At 46.5% G+C, this 24,155-nt stretch overlaps 1 protein-coding gene across 2 annotated transcripts; it reads left to right on the forward strand.

Moving 5' to 3' along the window:
- The first annotated feature begins 3,902 nt into the window (after window positions 1-3,902).
- Window positions 3,903-22,579, forward strand: CFAP45 (cilia and flagella associated protein 45). 2 transcript variants are annotated; one of them, XM_020802437.3, is made up of 12 exons: window positions 3,904-4,024; window positions 6,424-6,555; window positions 8,143-8,276; window positions 9,850-9,994; window positions 11,625-11,795; window positions 13,106-13,284; window positions 17,158-17,287; window positions 17,403-17,549; window positions 18,250-18,363; window positions 19,032-19,225; window positions 19,694-19,918; window positions 22,401-22,579. In XM_020802437.3, exons 1-12 carry the CDS (start codon window positions 4,022-4,024, stop codon window positions 22,477-22,479), a joined length of 1,653 nt encoding a protein of 550 aa, XP_020658096.3. In that variant the 5' UTR covers window positions 3,904-4,021; the 3' UTR covers window positions 22,480-22,579. The 2 variants fall into 2 exon arrangements, with proteins under 2 accessions (XP_072840038.2, XP_020658096.3); XM_072983937.2 differs by lacking the exon at window positions 22,401-22,579 and having other exon boundaries at window positions 3,903-4,024; window positions 19,625-19,804.
- Window positions 22,580-24,155: the final 1,576 nt, after the last annotated feature.

Raw genomic sequence — 24,155 nt, forward strand, 5'->3', positions numbered from 1 at the left:
GGGGTAAGTCCACCTATGTCATTGTACTGGATGGGTGATCAATTCCAAACCACTGGCTGGAGATGGGAAGAAGCTACATCTGGCCCCGAAAAGCAGCCATTAAACTTTGGGACTTTATTATAAACATATCCTTTTCGAGCTACCTGCAAGAACTTGGTGCACAGCCTGAGGAAGATGATCATCATCGAAAGCTCACTTCATTTTTTAAATTTTTATTTTCTTCATGGTCCAATAAAGGGGTATTCCCTGTTCCTATGGTTGCACTGAATTCCTGGTGTGGGTAAAATCCGTGAGGACCTAATAGGATGATGGCTGGCTTGGGGAAATCTTCCTGCCTCAGACCTCCTAACACTTTAGTACTCTCTGACCAACCAGTGCTTCCAGGGGGTTACGGGGAAAAAACCCTGCAAGGTTGAGCACTTTAATGCTTACGCCAAACCTGCAAGGTAGGTCTATTAAAAAAAAAACCCACAAATACACCAGTTCCCAACAGATGATCAAAGAAGGCCTCGTTTCGAGGAAGGCCGACTCTCTTCGTCCCAAACGACCCAAGAGTTGTGAAAGTTAATATTTTTTATTAAAGCGGGTGAAAAACGTCAAGGAAGCAAAACTTCAGGCAAGTTTCAAAAGTTACGGGAACAGACGAGAGCATATTGTTATATTTTAAATTGTTTTATTTTTAATCTCTTGTTAGCCGCCCAGAGTGGTCAATGGACCCGATGGGTGGGATATACCGTAAATACAGTAAATAAAATAAATAAATACTAAGAGTGAGGGTCACTCTGCACATGATCTCTGGCACTCTCTTTTCTTTCTTTCTTTCTTTCTTTCTTTCTTTCTTTCTTTCTTTCTTTCCTTCTTTCTTTCTTTCTTTCTTTCTTTCTTTCTTTCTTTCTTTCTTTCTTTCTTTCTTTCTTTCTTTCTTTCTTTCTTTCTTTCTTTCTTTCTTTCTTTCTTGCACACCTTTGCAGATTGGGCTTGGCCACTAAATACAGATGCTTCAGTTCCAGTTCAAACTTTCCCCTGAATTCCTGAAAGCAATTGTGTTATGTTTTATTTTCTGGATAAAGCCACTCTCACAGCAGGGTTAAGGGGGCAACGTACCGCCAGGATGTTATATGTTATATGTTTATTTTTTAAGTGCATGTTGTAAGCCGCCTAGAGTGGTCACAATTGACTAGATAGGCGGAGTATAAATGAAATAAATAAAATAAATAAAAATAAAATGTGGGGAACAGCTTTGGCTTCCCATGGCTAGCCGGAATTGCAACACACATGCGCAATAGGCGGAGAGGTGGAGAGAATTAATCCAGAGGGTGCTGATATTTTTAATTTGTATAGATTTCTTGTGAGAGTTCAAGAAATTCCATTTGAATTCTCCCCAAAGGTGGTAGGAGGATACTTCTTGCTGGATGACGGGGCCTTTACAGTGCCCATCTTTTTGCTGGTCAATGACATAATAAATGTATATTATTATTATTATTATTATTATTATTATTATTATTATTATTATTATTATTATTATTATTATTATTATTATTATTATTGAGTCCCCATATTGTCTATCTATGGCTTCTAATGAAGAAACGTTTTATAGAACGCCCCTGTTTTGATAAACTCAAGTTCTTTCAACCGCTTCGAAGAAAAGAACAGGCTGTTGCAGAAAGTTATGATGACGTAAACAGTAGCCAGTGTAAGAAACAATCATCTGAAAGTCATGGAAAGTTTCCTGTTCCACCTCCTTCACTTCAGGTTCTGCGGCGTCCTATTAATCCCCCTTTTTGTCCTGAAAAGGGTTTCTTGGGGGTTTTTTTTTTGGGAGGTTCGGACCCTTAACAGGGGTGGGGGAAATAGCAAGTTTTAAATGAATCGGAACTCATTATTTCCCATGCTGGATCTGATTGATTTTATGCCAACGCGATTTTGCCCACTGCTCTTGTCATTTCGGATAGGGGATAAACAGAAACCCACAAGAAGTATTTCATATTCATTGAATGATATAAAGTGTGAAAAAGAAAAACAATGCTTTGAAAAATAAAAATAATTGCTGGTAAAAACATCTCTTTATGAAAACCTCACCGTTCTCCGTCCCCTGGGATTTTTAGTAATGTGTGGCACAATGGCCACCGGTCAAGAGAGGTCAAAACGGACCTCAGGTCCTTTATGAGGCATAGTGATGACTGACGCTGCTCGGTGATTTAGGTTCAGAGTTCGAATCCCGACCATGCTGTGCTTCAGGAACAGAAGTGCTTTCGGCCTGCCTCTGGCTGGGAGTGCGGGTCCCTTTAAAATGCCCTTTCAGATCTTCTGTATAAACAGGACTCTCAGCAAGTTGTAGTGGAGAGAATGGTGAATTGAGGACTCTGGAGCACAGGGTTCGAATCTCAGCCATGGAAAATTCACTGTAGGAGTTGAACTGGTAAATCCACTCACTAAATATCTAATTCACCTTGAAAGCTCTATTAGGGTGGCTATAAATCAGTTCTGACCGAACATGCCCTCATGCAGAAACAGTTATTGCAATTCTCCAAATTATCTTACATATTAAAAGCATCAGAGTATTTACCTAATTAATCTAATTAAACCCTGAAAAGGGTTGCCATAATTCAGAACTGTCTTGATGGCACATTATCTATCTATCTATCATTATTATTATTATTTACACTTTCCAAGGTATGGGATTACTGTATAAGTAATCATGTCTGTCTGTCTGTCTGTCTGTCTGTCTGTCTGTCTATCTATCTATCTATCTATCTATCATTATTATTATTTTTATTAAGATTTCCAAGGTGTGGGATTATAAGTAATCACAATTATTCAGTGGTGTATGTGAGTTTTGATAACTTGCTCTATTAACATATTTCCCAAATCGCTTTTTAGTGACGGTTCTGTTAATGGAAGGAGGTATTTATTAAAATCCTTGATTATTTTGTTGCAGTGGAATTCAACCTTCCTGGCTTTGCTTCAAATGGCTGGTTTATTCTGTGTTTTCCTTGTGCTTTTCACGTTGCTTTTATTATATGACTTTTCATATGCCCCTTGTTTAAGGCTTTTTAGATATTGGAACCGTGTGTTATTTATTATTTGGCTTTTACTAGTGGCTTCTTTTCAGATTGTAAACCACTTTTGGCAGAAAAGGGAGCAGATGAAGATTTTAATTTAAAGGAAACAAGTAAAGTATGTGAGAGATTTGAGGAGTGGTTTGATCAGCCCCACTCCCTCCCCCCCCGTCACTTTCCAGGGTCGAGCAAGGATTTGGGGCCGCAGCCTCCCCTCCTCGGTCCATTCCTGAGTAACGCAACCCACGCCGTGGTAACGGAAGTATGTAACGTCTCTTCCAATCTCCGGGGGGGGGGGAAATGACCTTTATAGACAGGCAAACGTCACAAGGCGGAGAATTAGGATTTCCTCCCTATAGGGTCATCATGTGTGCACGCATGCGGCCTTGCAATTCGTTACTGGGTGGGGGAAAAATACTTCCGTTTTCCTAATTACGTTATTATTGTAATTTTTTTCCTGTGGGGGAGAAAAACCCATGGCTACTACAGGGTCACGAGAGAGTGCGCTAAGGTCCATGGAAGGCACGCCAGGAAAGCTTTTTGGCGGCCGTTCCTCGCGTTCCCCGCCTCTGAGTTAGTAACGCCGCCCGTTACTTCCTGTCTCTTTTTCTCTTTCCCCCTCCCCCCGCCCTTCAGGAGAACGCTCGCGCCAGAGGGTGGGGGCGTGTCCTCCGTTGCCATGGCGGCGGGGAGGTGGGGCGAGTCCTCTGTTGACAAGATGGCGGAGAGGGGGGGTGTCCTCCGTCGCCATGGCGGCGGGGAGGTGGGGGGCGTCCTCTGCTGCCAAGATGGCGGAGAGGGGGCGTGTCCTCCGTCGCCATGGCGGCGGCGAGGTGGGGCGCGTCCTCCGCTGCCAAGATGGCGGAGAGGGGGCGTGTCCTCCGTCGCCATGACGGCGGGGAAGGGGGGCGCGTCCTCTGTTGCTATAGCGACGGGTAAACGGGCCGGCGGAGGCGTCCAAAATGGTGAGCCCTGGTTCCGATGGGTGGATGGTAATTATTTAATGGCTTATTTATTTACTTATTTTCAAATATTTGTCCTTTTTTTTCCTTCCAAAAGAGGACTCAAGGGCGGCTCACAGGATTAAAAATGCAGTATTTAAAGCCCAACCACGGCGAAGAGGCAAAGACCATCCTCCTCATCAAATAAATAATATTAAATAAATAAATAAATAAATAAATAAATAAATAAATAAATAAATAAATAAACCACAACATTATTAGCCTTTTTCCATGTAATGGGGAGGCTCTTTTGATTTAATTAACTGGAAACCCTCCCCCCTCCTTCTCCATTGGGTGTCACTGATTTTAAAAGGTGGGGGGGAGCATTTTATTCTGTATTTTTCTTGTGCTTTTTTCATATTGTTTTTATTATTTTTGCTGGAGAGGCTTCTCCTCTTTCCACAAAACAAACTTTGTAATTTTTTTTTTTAAAAGCACATTGGGCGGAGTGTTGAATGTATGAATGGATTTAATGTGTTCTTTTGCAGGGCTTTTTAAAAAAATAAATAAACAGCTGTTGTAAAAAGCCCAATTGAGATCTAATACATAAGAGGTATATTTAAAATCCTCCTGTTTGTTTCCCCAGTTTAAAAAAATCTCTTCCCCCCCGTTACTGTTAATAGGGAGTATTTCAATTTTTTTTGTTATGTTTTACCATTTTAATGCATTTATTTCTGCTGCAACTTTTTTATTTATTTATTTTCCAAAAAACAGTACAAAGCAAACAGACAAAACCAGTCTTTCCTTGTTTTTGATGGACGCGAATAACAAGGTTTGAGGGGCATCCTCCGCTAAAATATTTAATGGCTTATTTCTTTATTTTCAAATATTTGTCCTTTCTCCTTCCAAAAGAGGACTCAAGGGCGGCTCAGAAGCTTAAAATGCAATATTTAAAGCGAACCACGGCGAAGATACAAAAACTATCCTCATCTCATGGAGGTCACAGTGAACAAAAGACACAAAGCTATCCTACAGCTAGTTCAGTCCTATTGCCATCACACACCTAACAATTAACCATTTAACAATATTTAAACTGCCACCCAAGACCAAACTTTTTTTGGAGGGGGTTGTTTGCCATTTATTTTTATTTAAAGGTCGAGACCTGGAGATGAGACTTGCTGAACTCAGTGAAAAATAACCTTTCGCGGTGGTCTGGCCCCCACGTCCCCCATTTCAAATTCAAAGTACAGTCGTGCCTCGCTAGACAGTTACCCCGCATGACAGTTTTTTCGCTAGACATTGGCTTGTTGCGATCGCTACAGTGATTCGCAAAACAGTGATTCCTATGGGGGAATTTCGCTGGACGATGTTGGGTCCCTGCTTCGCAAACCAATTTTCGCCAGATGATGATTTTGACAGCTCCCTCCGCGCTCGCAAAACGGGTGTTTTCGGGACCTAAGCTTCACAAGACAGCTATTTAAACAGCTGATCGGCGGTTCGCAAAGCGGCTTTCCTATGGCCAATCTTCGCTAGACAACGACGATTCTTCCCCATTGGAACGCATTAAACAGGTTTCAGTGCATTCCAATGGGGAAATGCTTTTCGCTAGACAATGATTTCGCTAAACAGCGATTTCAGTGGAATGGATTATCATCGTCTAGCGAGGCACCACTGTAATTTATTGTCATTGTAAGTCTATACATGGTATATACATACAGCAAAAGTCACACAGAGACCAGACCCACATGCACACACATTAAAAAAAATCACGTTTGGAGATGCCCTAAAGTTGATCTTCTAATGGCGCTGACTTCTACTTTATTGGATGTCCTATGGGGAGGACCAAGCCTGGTAGTTCCTCACCATTTTGTGAATTATAGAAACCCTTGCCTCTTTCAGTAACATTCAAGATAAAGCCTCAGTTGAAAGCAAAATGAGAGCAGTCTTTCTAGCTGAAATCATAGTTAATGTACAGAATCATCAACTAACTTGATGCATTTAGCCTTTAGAAAAGAAGACTGAGAGGTGATAGGATAACACTTTTCAAATATTTGAAAGGCTGTCCTACAGAGGAGGGGCAGGATCTGTTCTCGATCATCGCAGAGTGCAGGACACGCAACAATGGGCTCAAGTTAAAGGAAGCCAGATTTTGGTTGAAGATCAGGGAAAACTTCCTAACTGTTAGAGCAGTACGACTGTGGAACCGGTGACCTCGGGAGTGGGAGGGGGTTCCAACAACTGGAGACATTCAAGAAAAACTTAGATCATCCCCTGGCAGATCTGCTTGGATGGTCTTCCTGCCTTGAGAAGGGGGTTGGACTGGATGACCTTGTAGGTCCCCTTCCAACTTCACTTTTCTATGATTCTAAGTATTCCTGTTTGACCACATATATAAATCGGACTTCTTCCTTCCTTTCTTTCAGCCAGGCAGTGCATGGTCCCTGGGTGGTTCCTCACATGGTTCTTCTGTCCGTTCCCGCTCCCACTCTCACCCGCGGTACAGAACTAAGGCTGTCAAATCGGAGGTGGATGAAAGTCTCTTCGGGCTTGCCAAGGTGAGAAAAAAAAAAGGAAAGCTGTGGTTGATTTTAAAGTAGGACCCCCTTATCCGTGAGGTCAGTATCTGCCGATTCGCCTTTATCCACGGTCTGAAAATATTAAAAGAAAAATCCTAGAAATATATACAGTAGTGCCCTGCTAGAGGATTACCTCGCAAAACGGTTTATTTGCTAGACGATGAGTTTTTGCAATTGCTATAGCACTTCACAAAATGGTGTTTTCTATGGGCGATTTCCGCTGGACAATGTTTCGGTCCGTGCTTCACAAGAAGGGGTTTTTTTCAGTACCGTTTTTCACAAGATGATGATTTTGACAGCGAGGTCCGCGACTTGCAAAACGGATGTTTTCAGGACCGTTTTTCGCAAGACAGCGATTTTGACAGCTGATCCGTGCTTCGCAAAACGGTTTTCGTATGGGCGATTTTCGCAAAACGATGATGATTTTTCCCCATTGGAACGCATTAAATGGATTTCAATGCATTCCAATGGGGAACCGCATTTCTCAAGACGATGTTTGCGCAAAACAGCAATTTTCACGAAACGAATTAACATCGACTTGCGGGGCGCCACTGGACAGTGGTGCCCCGCATAACGGGCGCCCCGTTTAACGAAGAACCCTCATAGCGATGGCTTTTTTGCGATCACAGAAGCGATCATATTGCGATGTTTCAAATGCTAAAACATCGCTTTGCGACGATCGGTAAGCTGTTTCGCTTACCGATTTTCGCATAGCGATGTTTTTTCTAACAGCTGATCGGCGGTTCAAAAATGACCGCCAGGTAAAAAAAGGGCCATCTGCAGTGTTTTCGCGCCCTTTCCTCGCTTACCGGGCAGCGAAAATGGCGGCCGTATGGAGGATTTTCGCATAACAGTGAGTTTTTTGCCCATAGGAATGCATGAAACGTATTTTAATGCATTCCTATGGGCTTTTTTGTTCCGCATAGCGACGAATCCGTATAGCGACGATTTTTCCGGAACGGATTATCGTCGCTATGCGGGACACCACTGTATTTCTGAAAATAAAGTCATCAGAATTGGCTGCTAGAGGGCGCAAGAGACCGTGCAATGTAGGTGTTAAAACAGCATTTGCTATAAGCTGCATTTTTCAGCATCTGCAGGTAGGCTTGGAACTGATCTCCCACAGATACGGGAGGTCCTACTGTCATTTTACAGAAATGGCTTTCAAGGACTAGGGGGGGGCAGTGTTCTGTGTGCAGCCGCAAGCTTCTCCCTTCCACCTTCGTTGACCCGCAGCGACATTCTTGAACTAAATAAAGCACAGGGGAAGAGTTCCTAGCCTGATTTAACCATTCGGTGTGCCTTTCCAAAGGGCCATCCAGCCACCCACAGCTACCTCCAAAAAAAAAAAAAAAAAAGCCACACTTCTCGATGCCTCTTGATGCACCACAACAATAAAGTTTAGACCAGATCCTAATAGTGCAGTTATTAACTCTCCAGCTGGGGATTGTGGCAATGGGTGGGTACTCCCAGTGGAAGAAGCTGAGGAAGAGTCGTAAGAGAAGTGATATTGTAAATACTCCTACGCATTTCTGATTTTTTCCCCCTACCCTGTTTTTTTTGCAGAATGTCCGACTGTCCCGTTCTGGCAGTCCCCTTGTGGTCCTTCAAGATATCGCAACGGCAGGGAAATCCCTGGGTTGGGGCCGCAAGCCGGAGAAAATCCGCATCATCACGAGAGACCTCGTCCGGGACCTCGTGTAAGCCCTCGGCCGTTCTGCTATCCTTCAGGCCGTTCTGTAGGTCTTTCTCATATGCACAGACACCCACGCACATCCTTCTGGGTGTTGCTCCGCCCCCAGGAAGTAGAGATGGGCACACGACCCACGCCACTGCCTCGAAGTGGTTGCCCGCCTAAGGGGGCAGCTCTGGGAAGTGACACTGCTGCCTCTGATTGGGCACCCGAAGCTCTGAAGTGGCACGAATCCCCGAACTGCAGTTTGTACCCATCTCTGCCAGGAAGCGCAGGTCCGGCTTAAGACCATTAGAGGCCCTGAAAAGATTATGGTGCCCCCCTATGAATATAACATGTGGCAGGTCCCAAAGCTTTGGGGGAAAAAACACATAATTCACATTAAAAGGTAAAGGTTCCCCTTGACATTGAGTCCAGTTGCGTCCGACTCTAGGGCGCGGTGCTCATCCCCGTTTCCAAGCCATAGAGCCAGCGTTTCTCCGAAGACAGCCTCCCTGGTCACGTGGCCAACGAGACTAGTCACAGAATGCCGTGACCTTCCCACCAAGGTGGTCCCTATTTATCTACTTGCATTTGCATGCTTTCGAAACGCTAGGTTGGCAGGAGCTGGGACAAGCAACGGGAGATCACTCCGTCACGTGGATTCGATCTTACGACGGTTGGTCTTCCAACCTTGCAGATCAGAGGCTTCTGCGATTTAGCCCGCAGCGCCACCCCATCCCTAATTCACATTACATGCATGCAAATACAGTAATTTAGTTGTATAACCTGTGGCTAAAAAGAACCATGTATCGTATGCAAAAATCATACGTACAATCAAATGATCGGCTTCCAGCCAAATCTTGCCCTTTCATTCTTTGATTAATATAGAGAGATTTTGTCAGAATCTGTAAAGGGAAAAGCTCAAAGAAGGCCTTAAAACTCCTTGTGGGGTTCTTTTAACATCGGCTGTCATTTCTTTGGCTTGCACATAAAATGCAGAGACCACGGGGCTAAAAGAACAGCACCTCTTTTTATCCTTATCCCCACCAAACATCCCTTAATACAGAAATAATAATGTTTAAAAAAACCAAGCGATGATGACTGATCGATTATTTTACTCAAAACATGAGTCTTTATACTTTTTAGTTTTTTCTGGTTCATACTCAATTGCTTTAGGTAGGGAGGCGGTTTTCTTTGGGCTTCTGAGGTAGGTAGGGAGGGAGAGCCGAGGGTGAAGGATGGGTGGATGTGGTTTGTTAAGGTGGGTGCCCCATCTGCGCCCTGGTCCATGGCAAATCTGGCACTGAAAAAAAAACCCTCTTATTTTGCTTCATGGTTAATCTAGGCTGAGGAAGAGGAAGGCTTAGAGGTGGTTAGGAACCTTCTGACGGCTGAGGCTCACCATAATTATTTGTCTCTTATGCAGTTCTTTTTTAAAAAATAATTAATAGTTTGGAAGCAAATTGGAACCCTTGTGAGATCTCACATCCTGTCCCACATTTCTGCAGAATTCCAGCCTAGCCCTGCTCTAATTGCCGTTGCAAGTTGGAAGGCACGAAATGTTGAGCTGCTCTTTTTCTCTCTTCCGTCTTCCTCAGAGTACCCGCCGTGGATCCGTCAGGAGAGTCCCTCATCATCAGCCCTGAGGAATTTGAGCGCATCAAGAACGCAGCCCGTATCCTGACCAAGGAAGAACGCGAAGCGCAACAAGTGGCCCTTAAGGCAGAGAGAGAAGCCATCATAGTATGCATGCTCCCTTCTTTGCAGAGCAGAGATTCTTTCTTATTTACTTCTGCAGTAGTTATCGTTCTGTGCCTCCTGTCTCCTAGGGAGCTCAAGGAAGTAATCCATTGGTTTTCCCTACCTCCCCCCCGTTCTGCCTTCACAGTAACCTGGTGAAGTAAGCTGGTTAGATCTGGAAAGAATGCTTGCTCCCAACTGACTTCATGACTAAATGGAGATCGAAGTGGAACCTAGATCTCCCCGCTCTTACACCAGATAAATTACACCTGACTCTTACGTAGAGTGGAGGGATGTGGTGGCGCTGCGGGTTAAACCACAGAAGCCTCTGTGCTGCAAGGTCAGAAGACCAGCCATCATAAGATCGAATCCATGCAACGGAGTGAGCTCCCGTCGCTTGTCCCAGCTCCTGCCAACCTAGCCGTTCGGAAGCATGCAAATGCAACTGGACTAAATGTCAGGGGGAACCTTTACCTTACGTAGAGTAGCCCAGTGGCTCTTTAAAGCATTTGAGCCAGTCCTCACCTGAGACCATCAGCCAGTAAATCCGCATAAGTAAACAAGTGGCAGTATTCTCCACTGGTTGGGAGTGCAGAAGTATCCATGTGGAGCATGTTACTGTAGTCCCGTCTGTATCCTGACAGTAGGAGCATGGTCTCTGAGTGGGATCAGTTCCAGGTCCTCCTGTGGATGCTGGAAATAGTGGATGAATGAAGCACTTCCAGCTTTTCTGGTGTCCGTGCATGGTGGAGAGAGGGAACCTCAGCCCAGTCTTGCCAAAGAACTAGGTTTCCTGTTGATGATATATGTCTGTGAGAAACGATCCAGGTCTGGATCGTCGTTGTTTAGTCGTGTCTGACTCTTCGTGACCCCATGGACCAGAGCACGCCAGGCCCTCCTGTCTTCCACTGCCTCCCGGAGTTGGGTCAAAGTCATGTTGGTTGCTTCGATGACGCTGTCCAACCATCTCGTCCTCTGTCATCCCCTTCTCCTCTTGCCCTCACACTTTCCCAACATCAGGGTCTTTTCCAGGGAGTTTTCTCATGAGATGGCCAAAGTATTGGAGCCTCAGTTTCAGGATCTGTCCTTCCAGTGAGCACTCAGGGTTGATTTCCTTCAGAATGGATAGGTTTGTTCTCCTTGCAGTCCAGGGGACTCTCAAGGGTCTCCTCCAGCACCACAAATTCAAAAGCATCCATTCTTCGGCAGTCAGCTTTCTTTATGGTCCAGCTCTCACTTCCATACATCGCTACAGGAAAAACCATAGTTTTGACTATAGGTCTAGACGGGCGGGGTATAACTCTAATAAAATAAATAGAAATAAAATTAAAATGGAAGTATTTATTTGAATAGTAATGTATAGATCTTCAGAGCAAATAAATAAAACCATGGCTTTTTCATCTTGCTGTATCACTGCGGGAGGTGATATAGCAGGATCGAAGCGACCAACGTGAATCTGACCCAACTTCGGAAGCCATGGAAGACAGGAGGGCCTGGCATGCTCTGGTCCGTGGGGGTCACGAAGAGTCGGACACACGACTTAACAACTAAACAACTATCACTCAAAGTGTACTACTAAGGAACTCATGACCGTATGAACACATGGCACCTCCCTCTTATCTTCCCATGCCAGGTTGCTGTGAACGAGCGAAAGAAATCCATGAAGCTCAAGGAGATTTTGCGGAAGAAGAACGAGAAGTTGAACGATCTAGAAGAGGAGGCCAAGGAACGGGCGCAGTACCTGCTGGAGAGAGCTGCCGACCTGCGCCTGGAGCAGGAAGACGAGATCAAAACACTCAACAAGGTAGGAAAAGGATCGAGGGAGTGCAGCCTGTGAGTTCTTTGGGCGTGACCAATTTGACCTACCTGGTATACGGCGTGGAAGGGCCGTGGGCAAGGACGTTCTGTCTTCCTCCTTCACCAGTTTGCTTTGTTTCCAGACTAGCTATGGAGGAAAGAGTGGCACAAGGGAGAAGCAAACTGGCCGAGGAATGTACAAATCACCCTCTCTCCTCTGCCCGTCCATCTTGAGAGAGGGCTGGTTTTTCCCTAGCCTGCTAAGAGATTGCAGTTGGTTTTTTTTCCCCCTGTCTCCTTTCATTCTCTTTGCAGAAATCAGGAGCCATTCTACCTAATAAACAAGTTCTGTTACCTGGAAACATCAAGGGCGTATTTAGAAGGGAACGGTTTCCTCTTTACTCCAGGGATATATTTCAATTCTGGGGCACAAACCTTGGGAGGCTTTAAAAAAAAAGGTGGAGAACTTATTGTCCCTCGACTAGCACCTTCTGCCATCCAAACGCCATTTCCGCTGACTGATCAAAAACCTTTGGTGATCTCATCTAGGGAAGATCTCCTGTGGAGAGCATGTGGTGCTGGCACTTCTGATGTGGTTAGGCACTTCCAGACCTAATGAGGCATTTGGACCCACCCAGTGGAACCGCCCGTGCTAGATCTCAGACTGAGCTGACGAGAGGTGGGGACAGACCTCTTTAAGTGTCTTCTCCACACCTATTAATCTGCAACCGTTGATTCTAAACCCAAAAAGCCACATTAGGCGGTACTCTGAACACCTCCCCGGACACTGCCATATTTTCAGGGGATGTTTTATGTTACCGTCATGTCTTCTTCTGGTGGCTGCACAAGGGTGGAGAGCAGAGGTCTCACTTCACTGGGGCTTATTTTTGGGGTAGGGCTTATATGACGAGCATCCCGAAAAAACCATCCTAGGGCTTATTTTCAGGTTAGGTCTTATTTTCAGAGAAACAGGGTATATCCACATGGGATCAATTCCAAGTGCCCCCCACGCCAAAAACATAGAAGTATTGAATGCTATACATTGCATTGTCTGTGGCTTCCTCTAGTTCTGGTAAAAACACCCCAGAAATTCATATAGATGGATATTTCTTTTTTTATTTATTTATTTAGTATTTTCAGGCAGTGAACAAGTGAATCAGTGGGCATTGATCCCATGGATCTGTATATTTAAATCAGAGGCGAAGAAATGTCTGGGCTGCAAATTTAAGCAACCGTAGCCATCCTAACTAGTGGTGAGGAATGAATATTCACCCAGTGATCATTTTTCCCCCTCTGCTCATATTTCCCCCCCCCCAGGTCATCCTGGAAGCCAAGTGCCATGCCATCCGGGATGCCCAGATTCTGGAGAAAAAACAGATTGAGAAGGAGCTGGGGGAGGAGGAGAAGAGGCTGGCCCACATGATGGAAGTAGAGAGACAGAAAGCAAACGAGATGCAAGCGGAACTAGAACGGAAGAGGAAAGAGGAGTTGTTCAGGTAAGGCTGAGACGGCGTTGACAAAATTTGCAGGAATTGCTACATGATCGGAATTCACATATTTTTTTTGCATTGACCACACCCTTTGTGGTGCAGTCATTAAGCTGCCGCATTGCAGCCAAAACTGTGCTCACGGCTTGGGGTTCAATCCCAGGTATCTGGGGCTCAAGGTTCACTCAGCTTTCCATCCTTCCAAGGTCAGCAAATTGAGCATCCAGCTTGCTGGCGGAGGGCCTAAGTGTTGCCTGCATAACTAAATTATAAACCACACTCCGCTTTTTCTTTCTTTCTTTGCTTTATGATGGTTAAAAAGAAAATGGAAATCAGCCGCGAATCTGTAGTTTTCCCTCTTCTGTTCTTTTTTTCTGCAGGAGGCGTGAACCAATGCAGAAAAGTGTGTGATGTGTCGGTTGTGATGATGTGGCAAGGCAAGGGAGGGAGGTAAAGAGCCAGCCTTAGAGTGCTGGACCTTTGCAAATAATGCCATTTATTTTCACTTTTTTAATCAGCTTGGTGCCAGTGCACCTAGTTTTTTAATCAGCTTGGTGCCAAGGGCACCTAGTAGACATCCATCCATCAATCAATGAATCAATCGGATAATAATAATTAGAAAAGAGAATGAGAGGAGGAAACGAAAGGAGGAAGTTGGCTAAACGGCCTTATTAAGGCAGTTCTGTAACTGTGCCCCTACAAGACTACAAGAGCCACACATTAACAAGCTGCAAAGAAGGCTGTTCAGCTCATTTCGTCCTCCTTTTGTGGTTCAGTTAATGCAGACAGACCAGGAAAGCTCATATTCCCCTGTGCAACTTCACAGCAAGTGACTTTGCATTTCCGTTGCTGTGTCCTTGCATCCTAAATCGAGACATCCAGCTTCTACAAGGGTATAGGTAAAGGTTCCCCTTGACATGGAGTCCAGTCGTGTCCAGCTCTAGGGCGCGGTGTTCATCCCCGTTTCCAAGCCATAGAGCCAGCGTTTGTCCAAAGACTGTTTCCGTGGTCACGTGGCCAGCGTGACTAGACACGGAATGCCGTGACCTTCCCACCGAGGTGGTACCTATTTATCGACTCGCCTTTTTTTACATGCTTTCGAACAGCTAGGTTGGCAGGAGCTGGGAGAAGCGACGGGAGCTCCCTCCGTCACGTGGATTCGATCTTATGACAGCTGGTCTTTCGAACCTGCACCACAGAGGCTTCTGTGGTTTAACCCGCAGCGCCACCATGTCCTGCCTACAAGGGTATACACTTGTCTCATAACCCGGAGAGCAAGCTTCTCTTTGGCACGACAACTCTCCCAGTCATTGACTGCTGGTCATGGTAGTGAGCTGAGGGGAGTTGTAGCGCAAAATATACAGTGGTGCCTCGCATAGCGAGGTTAATCCGTTCCGGATTAACCTTCGCTATGGCGAAGCATCGCTGAACAGGACAGGGAAACCCATAGGAATGCATTAAACATCGTTTAATGCGTTCCAAATGGGCCAAAAACTCACCGTTCAGTGGTGCTTCCTATGGCCGGCAGCCATTTTCGTGCCCTGGTTAAGCGAGGGGAGGGCGCGAAAACACTGCGCGTGGCCATTTCGGGGCTTCCGGCAGCCATTTTTTAGCTGCCAAACAGCTGATCCGCAGCTTCGTGCGGCTTCGTTTTGCGAAGATCGGTAAGTGAAACGCTTACCGATCTTTGCAAAGCGATTTTCACCCATTCAGGACATCAGTAAGCGATCGCATTAGTGATCCCAAAAAAGGGATCGCTATGCGATTTCTTCGTTCTACGGTGCGCTCGTTAAGCGAGGCACCACTGTATCTGAAAGGCACTGTTTTGGGGAAGGCTGTTCTACACGCTGGCTAAGTCTTCGGACAAGTGATAGCCGCGTTGTCCCTTGGCCTCGCAAGCACCATATGTAAGAAGACCCTGTGCCAGCTGAGGTTGTCTGGGCTACCCTTTTAAAGGTGCCCACGTTTTGACCTTGTTCAGCTTGAAACTATTAGGAAAAGATATTTTCATGTGGCTGCCATCATGCTCTAGTACCCTCTTCTTGAGTCCCATGAAGGACTGAATCCTTGCAGGGGTTCAGGAGGAGACGTACGACAGAAATGTTTTTGGTGAGCCTCCAGATGTTACTACAAATACATGTCAAAGAAGTAAAGCAGAATAAATTGCTTCCTTGGGCCGTGTCATTCTCCTTTTCTCTCCTCCGGTCACAACAACACGTATTGGGGGAAAAACTGACTAGGGCCTGTAAGTTTGACAAAATAAGACCTTTAAAAAAATCAAAATCAAACCAAAAATAAGTAGGGCCTCCAAATGTTGAAACCCTGTCGGAATTGAGCTAAGAACAAGGATGCTCTCGGTTGAATCTTGACCTCATTCGGTCTCTTAAGCCAGTCACTCCTGCTGCCAGCCTAAGGCTCTGCATCCACGGTATGAATGATAGTGATTCTGGCTAGAGATGGACACCGACTGCCAGTTCGGGCTGGTTCGTTTCTCGGCCAACTGCTGAATCGGTGGATCGTGGCCGTCTCTAATTCGGACTTTGCAGGGCTGTTGCAAGTATTCGAACTAGATAGCGCGCACAACGTGGAGCCCTCCGAACACTGAAAGGCTCTATACAAATGTTAAATAATATTACTTTTATTATTCTCTATCACCCCAAAAACAGTTTGGTTGGAGTTGTTCTGTGTGTTTTTTTTAATTATTAAAGAAGAACTTTTTTAAAACTTCTGTTGATTGTGATAGCTACGAAGGAGAGTCCTGTATTCAAGAGCAGGCTTTCTCTTGTGGAAAGGGGACGCACAGGGAAGGAGGGAGATAATCTTCCTTTCTGCTTGGGTGCTTTGGAGTGGCGATAGAACATGGGTCTAAAAGAAACTTTTTTTCGTCTTCTTTAACAAAGTAGTAGTTCCAATCTTACGGTTCCTGGTGTTTCCCCCCTACCCCCTGAATCCTATGGAGCAGCAGGGAAAATGCCAAATTGATAAAAATTGATGTAAGCTCTTTGATCTCGAGTGTTAACATGATGGAATTCCAAGCTTGGTTAATTTCAAACCCATGTCTGTCCCAGGGCATGGTAAACTTGAGTTTTCTTCATATCCACAGGGGACTAGAAACTGGTTTAAATTCTGTCCTGTTCCATGGTCTGACAGAATTCTTATACAGTGGTGCCTCACTTAACAATGATAATCTGTTCCAGGAAAATCGCTGTTAAGTGAAAACGTCAAAAAGCGAAATTTCAGAAACCATTGAAACGCATTGAAAACCGTTTAATGCGTTCCAGTGGGCTAAAAACTCACCGTCCAGCGAAGATCCTCCATACAGTGACCATTTTCGGTGCCTGTATAGCGAGGAATCCGTCCCTAAGCACAGCAGGGAGCCATTTTAAGCACCCGGCAGCCATTTTGAAAACCCGCGATCAGCTGTTTTTGATCGTCGTAAAGTGAAAATCGGTTCCCGAAGCAGGGAACCGATCAGCGCTAAGCGAAATTCCCCCATTTAGACCATCGTTTTGCAATCGCAATCGCGATTGCAAAAACATCGTCGTAAAGCAGATTCATCGTAATGCGGGGCAATCATTAAGCGGGGCACGACTGTAACTCTGAGTTTTTTGAGTTTTTAGTCTTCTCTCTCAATACGTGTTCAGAGTCCACTGAGGAGGGGCATAGTTTATAGGGCTGTCTGTCGCCCACAAGGGGATTAAATCCAGAATTAGAGTGTATCCCCCACGGGCTTCAATCAGGAGTCAACCAGTGGTGGATTCATTATGAAGTTCCTTGCCCGTTCGTAAAAAGATCTCAGTTGGATAGCAGTTAGTTCAACAGGTGCGGACAGACCCACGGTTTTGCTGCAAGGAGACCCTTTCTGCTCCCTGATTTTGCCAGGGGGAGGCGTCACATCGTGGAGCAGATAGAGAAGAATGAGGAATCGCGGGCCATGAAGGCCGAGCAACGAGACCAGGAGGCCCAAGAGATGCTGGACTATTTGGAGCGACTCCAGTTTGAAGACGAGAGGGTGAGGAGGAGGAAGCAGCAGCAAGAACACCCTTCAGAGTTTGGACGGGGGGGGAGGGGAGAACATACACCTGGAATTGGGCCAATAGTTAGCTCTCTCCTTGGGCTTTCTCCAGGAAATGGAGCGCAAGCGGCTGGAACAGTTGAGGATCCAGGCAGAGATTAAGCGCATTAACGATGAGAATCAGAAACGGAAAGAGGAGATGATGGAGCATGAGAAGATGGCGGACAGGCGGGTGCTGGAGTACCAGCAGAAAAAGATGGTGAGTCATTTGGGCTGTTTGGAAAGAAAGGAATCTCCTCCAGGAAGGGTTCATAAAATGACCTGAAAATTCATCTTTAGAGCTCTAGTTACATGTCCCACCACCAGTAAATGGGGTGGTTAATTGACGTGCAATAAAACAAGACCCTCTTTGGTTAACTACACCAATTCAACCCTCACCAAAAGAGGTGAGACAAATTCTGTCCTTGATTATATGTATGTGTGTGTATGTTATACAATATAAAACAATTAAAAACTAAGCAGAAGAATGTTTTTGGATATGCTAACTCGGCTTCTTTTAAGGTGGAGGAACAATCGCTCCATGGCCTTATGCCTCTTCTATCAGCTATACCAAATGAACATCTCATGATAAGTATCCGCATGCCCAGAATCCCCTCCCAACTGTACGAGCCCAGCCTCTTCTCAGCCACGACTGCAAGCCTCCAGATGTTCTTGGACTTCAGCTCCCAGAAATCCTGGCCAGCAGAGTTGGTGATGAAAGCTTCTGGGAGCTGTAGTCCAAGAACATCTGGAGGCCCCAAGGTTGGGGACCACTGCTCTAGACTGTTCTTTACAGTATATAGTTACCCAAAGTACATTTGCTTTTAGGATCTTGTTATCACAGAGGACAGAACTGGCCTCCTGTAACGACAGGTAGCATTTTCCCCCCGCAGCCACTAATGATCTTTTCTCCGGTACAGGAACGAGAGGCTGAGTTTGAGGCAGAGCAGGAGAGGATCCGAAAGGAGAAGGAAATGGAGACCGCTCGCCTACGGGCACTGCAGGAGAAAGCCCGGGATCACCAAGCTGAGCAGGTATCGCTCAGCGCGGAGTTCTGTAAAGCAACACCAACCTGGCTTAAAGGGTCATGGGGCATCTCACTGGTGTTCATCTCCTTTCAAGGGTGTTCATCTCATGCCGCGTCTTCCAAACCAGCTTTTTCAAAGCAGCTCCCCGAACACAATTCTTATTTCAAGGACAGAACTCTGTTGCTAGGTGGGGAGCCCCACTAGAGAGTCATCTATCACGCTGTCGTAAATATGATTTGTTTTACCTTTCCCTTACAAATAGCTAAGACAGGATCTTAAGACACAGGAGATGAGAAAAATTGTCGTTCCAAATCCGCATTCTTCAGAGCTGCTGTTGCACAATCTGATGTGCCCATGAAGCCCGCAGATGCTGGAAAAAAAGGAGTTGAACCCTATACTTTATCTCTGGTTCTCTCTAGTAGGCAGTTCTGGTAAATAAACCCCGGAACGACATAAAAATATGTGTTTGCGGGATTTTTTTTAATTTAGTATATTCAGGCAGCGGATAAATGAGATCAGTGGATAAATGAATCAGTGGATACTGAATTTATCAGTGGATAAATGAATCAGTGGATACTGAACTCGCAGAGGGTCCTACTGTATTACACGACGGCTTCATCCCCACTATATGCTCATCCCTCAAGCCCTTCCTGTTTCCTTTTTGACCTTTCTAGGATGCTCTGAGGGCCAAGAGGAACCAGGAAGCGGCGGAGCGGGAATGGCGCCGGAAAGAGAAAGACGCAGCTCAGAAGAAAGCCCAGACGGAGGCCATGCTGAAGCAGAGCCGCTTGGAGCAGGTGGCCCAGAAAGAGCACAGCTTGGCTGTCCAAGTCCAGCGGGACCGGGCCGAGTTCGAAAGAATTGTCAGGTGGGAATACCAGCAGTGGTCCTTTGGGTGTTTGAAACCCCGGCGTGCTTTCACGGAGACGCAGTAAAGCCAGAATAAGCCCACCTTTTGTTTAATTTGTGGGACGTGGTGGCGCCGCAGGTTAAACCGCAGAAGGCAGAGTTGGGGAGGATTGGGCCAAAAGAGGAGGGTATCTGACTTTTTAAAGTCCTCTGCGAGCCCTTTTTTGTAGAGTCAGTAGGAGTCTTGTGTGGTCCCCAACCCTGGGCCTCCAGATGTTCTTGGACTACAACTCCCAGAAGCCTTCCCCACCACCTCTGCTGGCCAGGATTTCTGGGAGTTGAAGTCCAAGAACATCTGGAGGCCCCAAGGTTGGGGATCACTGTTGTAGATCATCTATCTTAGACCTCCCCTCACCAGATGGATTTCAAGCGAATCCCTATGATTGATCCATGCGTGCATCGCCGCCTGCGGCCTCTCCGCCCACAGGATTCAGCGGGAGCAGATAGAGAAGGAGCGGAAGGAGCTGGAGCGGCGCATGGCTCTCCAGCGGACCCACGCCGACGAGATCCGGCGCCAGGTGCGGGAGCAGCAGCAGAAGCAGATCCTGGAGCGCACGGCCATCTTCGAGGAGAGCAAGCGGCTCAAGGAGGAGGCGCGGCGACACAGCGAGCGGCTGAACGAGATCACGCGGAAGAAGCTGGACGAACTCCGGTGAGGCTGCTCGGGGTGGTGGTGGTGGTCTCTGCCCTTGAACCGTCACCCCCGGTGGGCCACACACATCCACGGTTGATTTGGCTCCATTTTTGGCAAACTCTTTCCTTCCCCTGGAATGGAATGATAAAGTTTGACGTGGATCTCGAGGGGCCGTTGATCCCATCCCTGCCGATGCAGACATGCACAGCTCGGAGATCCCTTGACGGGCGGCCATCAAAATTTCCAGGGAAGGAGATCCCAAGATGCTATTTGCACAAAGTCATGTGTGTGTGTGTCTGCCTTCCTCCTCCCGTCACGGCACGTAGATCCCCCTTCTTGGGCTATAGATCTGATCCGATCCAGGTGGCGTTCACTGGCCTTCTGGCGTGGCTTGCCCAGATTCTGGGCACTCCCTCTACTCCAGGTTGTGCCATTCCAGCTGGGCAACTAAGCTAGATGGTTTTTTTTCCCCATGCCCAGAGGGCAGGTAATGAGTGGTCTGGTTTATTGAAAACAAGATAACCCTGGGCTTTGGGCCGATGATCTAGAAAGGCCGGGAAGGTTCCTCGCTAGAGAGCCGACCTTTTTTGGAAGTAGAAAATGTGAGACAGGAGTGTAACCGTTCCTTCCTTCCTTTCCCTGTTTCCTATTTCTTGCACCTTCAGAGCTAGTTGCCATTCATGTCCAGTTCTCGTTTTCATTTTGCCTCCTCTCCCTTGGTGGGGGTGGGCTCCATTTTTTAAGAATGGAGCGGACACCCTGTAGCCCAACCTCTCCTTTATTGGGAGCCACTGATTATAGCCCGCTCTCACGTCCATTCCAAGGAAAATGGGGAATAACTTGGAGCAGATAAATCTGAGAACTCCGGCGCTGAAAGGGACCCTGTGGATCATTTGAGTCCAGTCCCTGTTCAAAGAGGCACAGTGGGGGGATTCGAATTCCCAGCCTCTGGCTCTTCAGCCAGAGGCATCAGCCACCGAGCACTTAATTGAACAGAGGGAGTGTCTGCATTTTGTATTTTTCGAAGAGGCAGCATTAGTCCGTGCAAGCGTCTTGGGCAAAATCCAAAGAAACCAAACCAAAATAAAACAAAAATATGTGGCACCTTGAAGACTATTATATTTTAATGTGAGGTTTTGTGGACAAGTCCACTTCATCGGACATGCAGTGGTGCCTCGCTTTACGATTGCCCCACATTACAACGAAACTGCATTGCGACGATCTTTTTTGCGATCGCAATTGCGATCACAAAACGATGGTCTGAATGGGTTTTTTTTCGCTTTGCGATGATCGGTTCCCTGCTTTGGGAACCGATTCTTCACAAAACGACGATTTTCCTCCAGCTGATTGGTGGTTTCAAAATGGCTGCCGGGTAAATAAAATGGCTCCCCGCTGTTTTCTGGGACGGATTCCTCGCTGCACAGGCACCGAAAGTGGCTGCCCTATGGAGGATCTTCGCTGGACGGTGGGTTTCCAGCCCATTGGAATGCATTGAAGGGGTTTCAATGCGTTTCAATGGGCTTTTTATTTTCGCATTACGACGTTTTCGTTCTACAGCGATTTCGCTGGAACGAATTAACGTCATAATGCGAGGCACCACTGTATGGAGAAATGTATCCATATGTCTGATGACGTGGATATGTCCACAAAAGTTCACATTAAAATATAACAGTTTTTAAGGTGTCACGTATTTTTGTTTTGTTTTGTTTCTTTGAATTTTGCCTGATAGGTATTTTATATTTATGCGTCTGTTCCAGAGGTTGGAATTTGGGCGCTATCATTCCCACCGTCCCCTTAGGTTTGTTGATTCGGGGAATTGGAGGCCAAGTTTTTCTGATCCTCCGTTCTTCTCCCTCAGCCAGTCCAGTCCACCCACCCAGGCTTATGAACTTGGGGGGTATTCCCTTCTAACTGTGGTTTAGGCAGCTACGGCCCGACTCTCCTGGATTCGGCCCCAAGAGCACCCAAGTGTCCTCTGAAGTATGCGTGTGGTTTGCGGGTTTGTTCACACCTAAGCAGTCAACGTGGACCTCTGTCCGATGGCAGGCAGCGGCTCCTAAGGCTATTCCATACAAAACCGTCCTGGTAAAATAGTTCTTCCCAATCTCTGGTCCCTAGATGTTCTTGGACTACAACTCCCGGAAGCCTTCACCACCACCTCTGCTGGCCAGGATTTCTGGATGTTGTAGTCCAAGAACTTCCGGCAACCCGAGATTGGAAACCACTGCCGTAAAAGAAGAAATCCGCCTCTCAAGTCCTGCTCACCCTGCAACTCATGTCATGGAAGGGAGTTCTCGATCGTATTTTTTTGGGGGGGGTGGGGATTTAAAAGCAGAAAAGCCGCGGAAGAACGTCCAGCCGCGTGATCTCCATCGCCACCCACTCCCAGGGTCGAGGGGTTACGACGTGGACTTAAAGGTTCCGTCTCTGTACAGCTGGGCCACGAGGGAGCATGCTCACTCCATCCAACCGTGTCCTTTCCGTCCCACCTTGTTTGCAGAGCGGCTGGCCTCCCGGAGAAGTACTGTACCCAAGTGGAGCGCAAAGCGTACGGCCAGTCGGCCCCTCTGCGCAGCTGAATGGAGGAGCGTCTTCCCCGCGCAGACACGCCCTGTTGCCCAGATCCTCTATTTTCTTATTTTTCTGAGAGTGTTTTATGAATAAATCTATTTCTGGATATTTCACGTGGACGTTCTTTCTCTTGAATGGCTGATGGTCGGATTCTAAAAGATTTCTATGGAGAATTAGTGCAGGGGGAAACCACAGCTGCAATACAAGGAGATCTGCAAGCGGGGATCTGAAGGCCTTAGGAATGACCTCAACAGATGGGAAACCTTGACGTCTGAGCGTTCAGCCTGGAGGCAGGCGTTGCATCACGGCCTCTCCCAATTTGAAGAGACCCTTGTCCAGCAGGCCGAGGCAAAGAGGCAGTCCCGAAACCAACAAAACCAGGGAGCTGGACAGGGGACAGACTGTATTTGTCTTCATTGTGGAAGGGATGGTCACTCTCGAATTGGCGTTCTCAGCCACGCTAGATGCTGTTCCAAGTTCTCCATACAGAACACGTTACCATAGTCTCTCGAGACTGAAGGATACCTAATCTAACTTATGACAAAAGAGATGAGCATGGGCGCATTTTCCCTATACCACCCTGTTTCTATACCTCCAGCCAGTCATTCCTTAGCCATAAAAATGCTTCTAAAGACTGTGACATGCCTGATGTATGGACAATGATCTTTAAAGGGGAAATTGCAGGGGGAGGGAGCCCTTAGTCATTTCGGAGCTACAGTATTTTCTTAAAAGACAAGAGAGTTCCTGGAAGATCCTTGCTGGAAAAGCGTGGGGCAACATGTGGCCTCTAGAGGGTGCTTCCCCAACCCTTATCTTACACCCTTCATGTGTGATTTTTCTGTATACAGAGGTGCCTCGCTTGACGATGTTAATTCGTTCCAGTGAAATCGCTGTAGAGCAAAAACATTGTCAAGCGAAATTTAAAAAGCCCATTGAAACGCATTGAAAACCGTTCAATGCATTCCAATGGGCTGAATACCTTCTCGTCTAGTGAAGATCCTCCATACGGTAGCCATTTTGGGTGCCTGTAAAGTGAGGAATCCATCCTAGAAAACAGCGGGGGGGGGGCATTTTGAGCAGCCGGCAGCCATTTTGAAAACCCTATGATCAGATGTTTTGATCGTCGTAATGCGAAGAATCAGTTCCCGAAGCAGGGAACTGATCATCGCAAAGTGAAAAAAACCCATTAAAACATCGTTTTGCGATCGCAAAGAACATCATCGTGAAGCAGAGTCGTCGTTATACAGGGTAATCGTTAAGCAGGGCATGACTGTACAGTACATTAAATGGTCAGCAAGCCTACAGACCGCACGGGGATTCAAAATGAGGGTTGTGGGCGGCTTGTGTTGTTGGAAGTGGGGTGTCATGCCTTTGGAGAGCATTAGCTCCAAGGAGTTTGGCTTCCAAGATCTGGACTTCCCAAAGAGGAAAGGATCTGTTTTCCAAAGGAGCAGAAGGGCTGTGGCTCATGGGTAGTGTAGTGCAGCTTGGTATGCCAGAGATTTCTGTGTCTAATCCCTGTTCATTTGCAGGGAAGGCTGCAAAAATCTTATCCCTGAAATTCTCGAGACCTGTTGCCCGTCAATGGAGACCACGCAGAGCTCCCCTCCAGCCTGCGTCTATTCGTCCCCACGTTTCTCCGAGTCCCTCTTGATTCTGGCAGAAACGCTGATGTGCTATTTCT

The sequence above is a fragment of the Pogona vitticeps genome, chromosome 15 (assembly GCF_051106095.1).
Source record: "Pogona vitticeps strain Pit_001003342236 chromosome 15, PviZW2.1, whole genome shotgun sequence".
Lineage (NCBI taxonomy): Eukaryota > Metazoa > Chordata > Lepidosauria > Squamata > Agamidae > Pogona > Pogona vitticeps.

Coding starts and splice junctions, on each gene's coding strand:
- CFAP45 (XM_020802437.3), top strand. Junction 17,288..17,402: donor TCCAGTTTGAAGACGAGAGG/GTGAGGAGGAGG, acceptor GGCTTTCTCCAG/GAAATGGAGCGCAAGCGGCT. Junction 18,364..19,031: donor GGGATCACCAAGCTGAGCAG/GTATCGCTCAGC, acceptor TGACCTTTCTAG/GATGCTCTGAGGGCCAAGAG.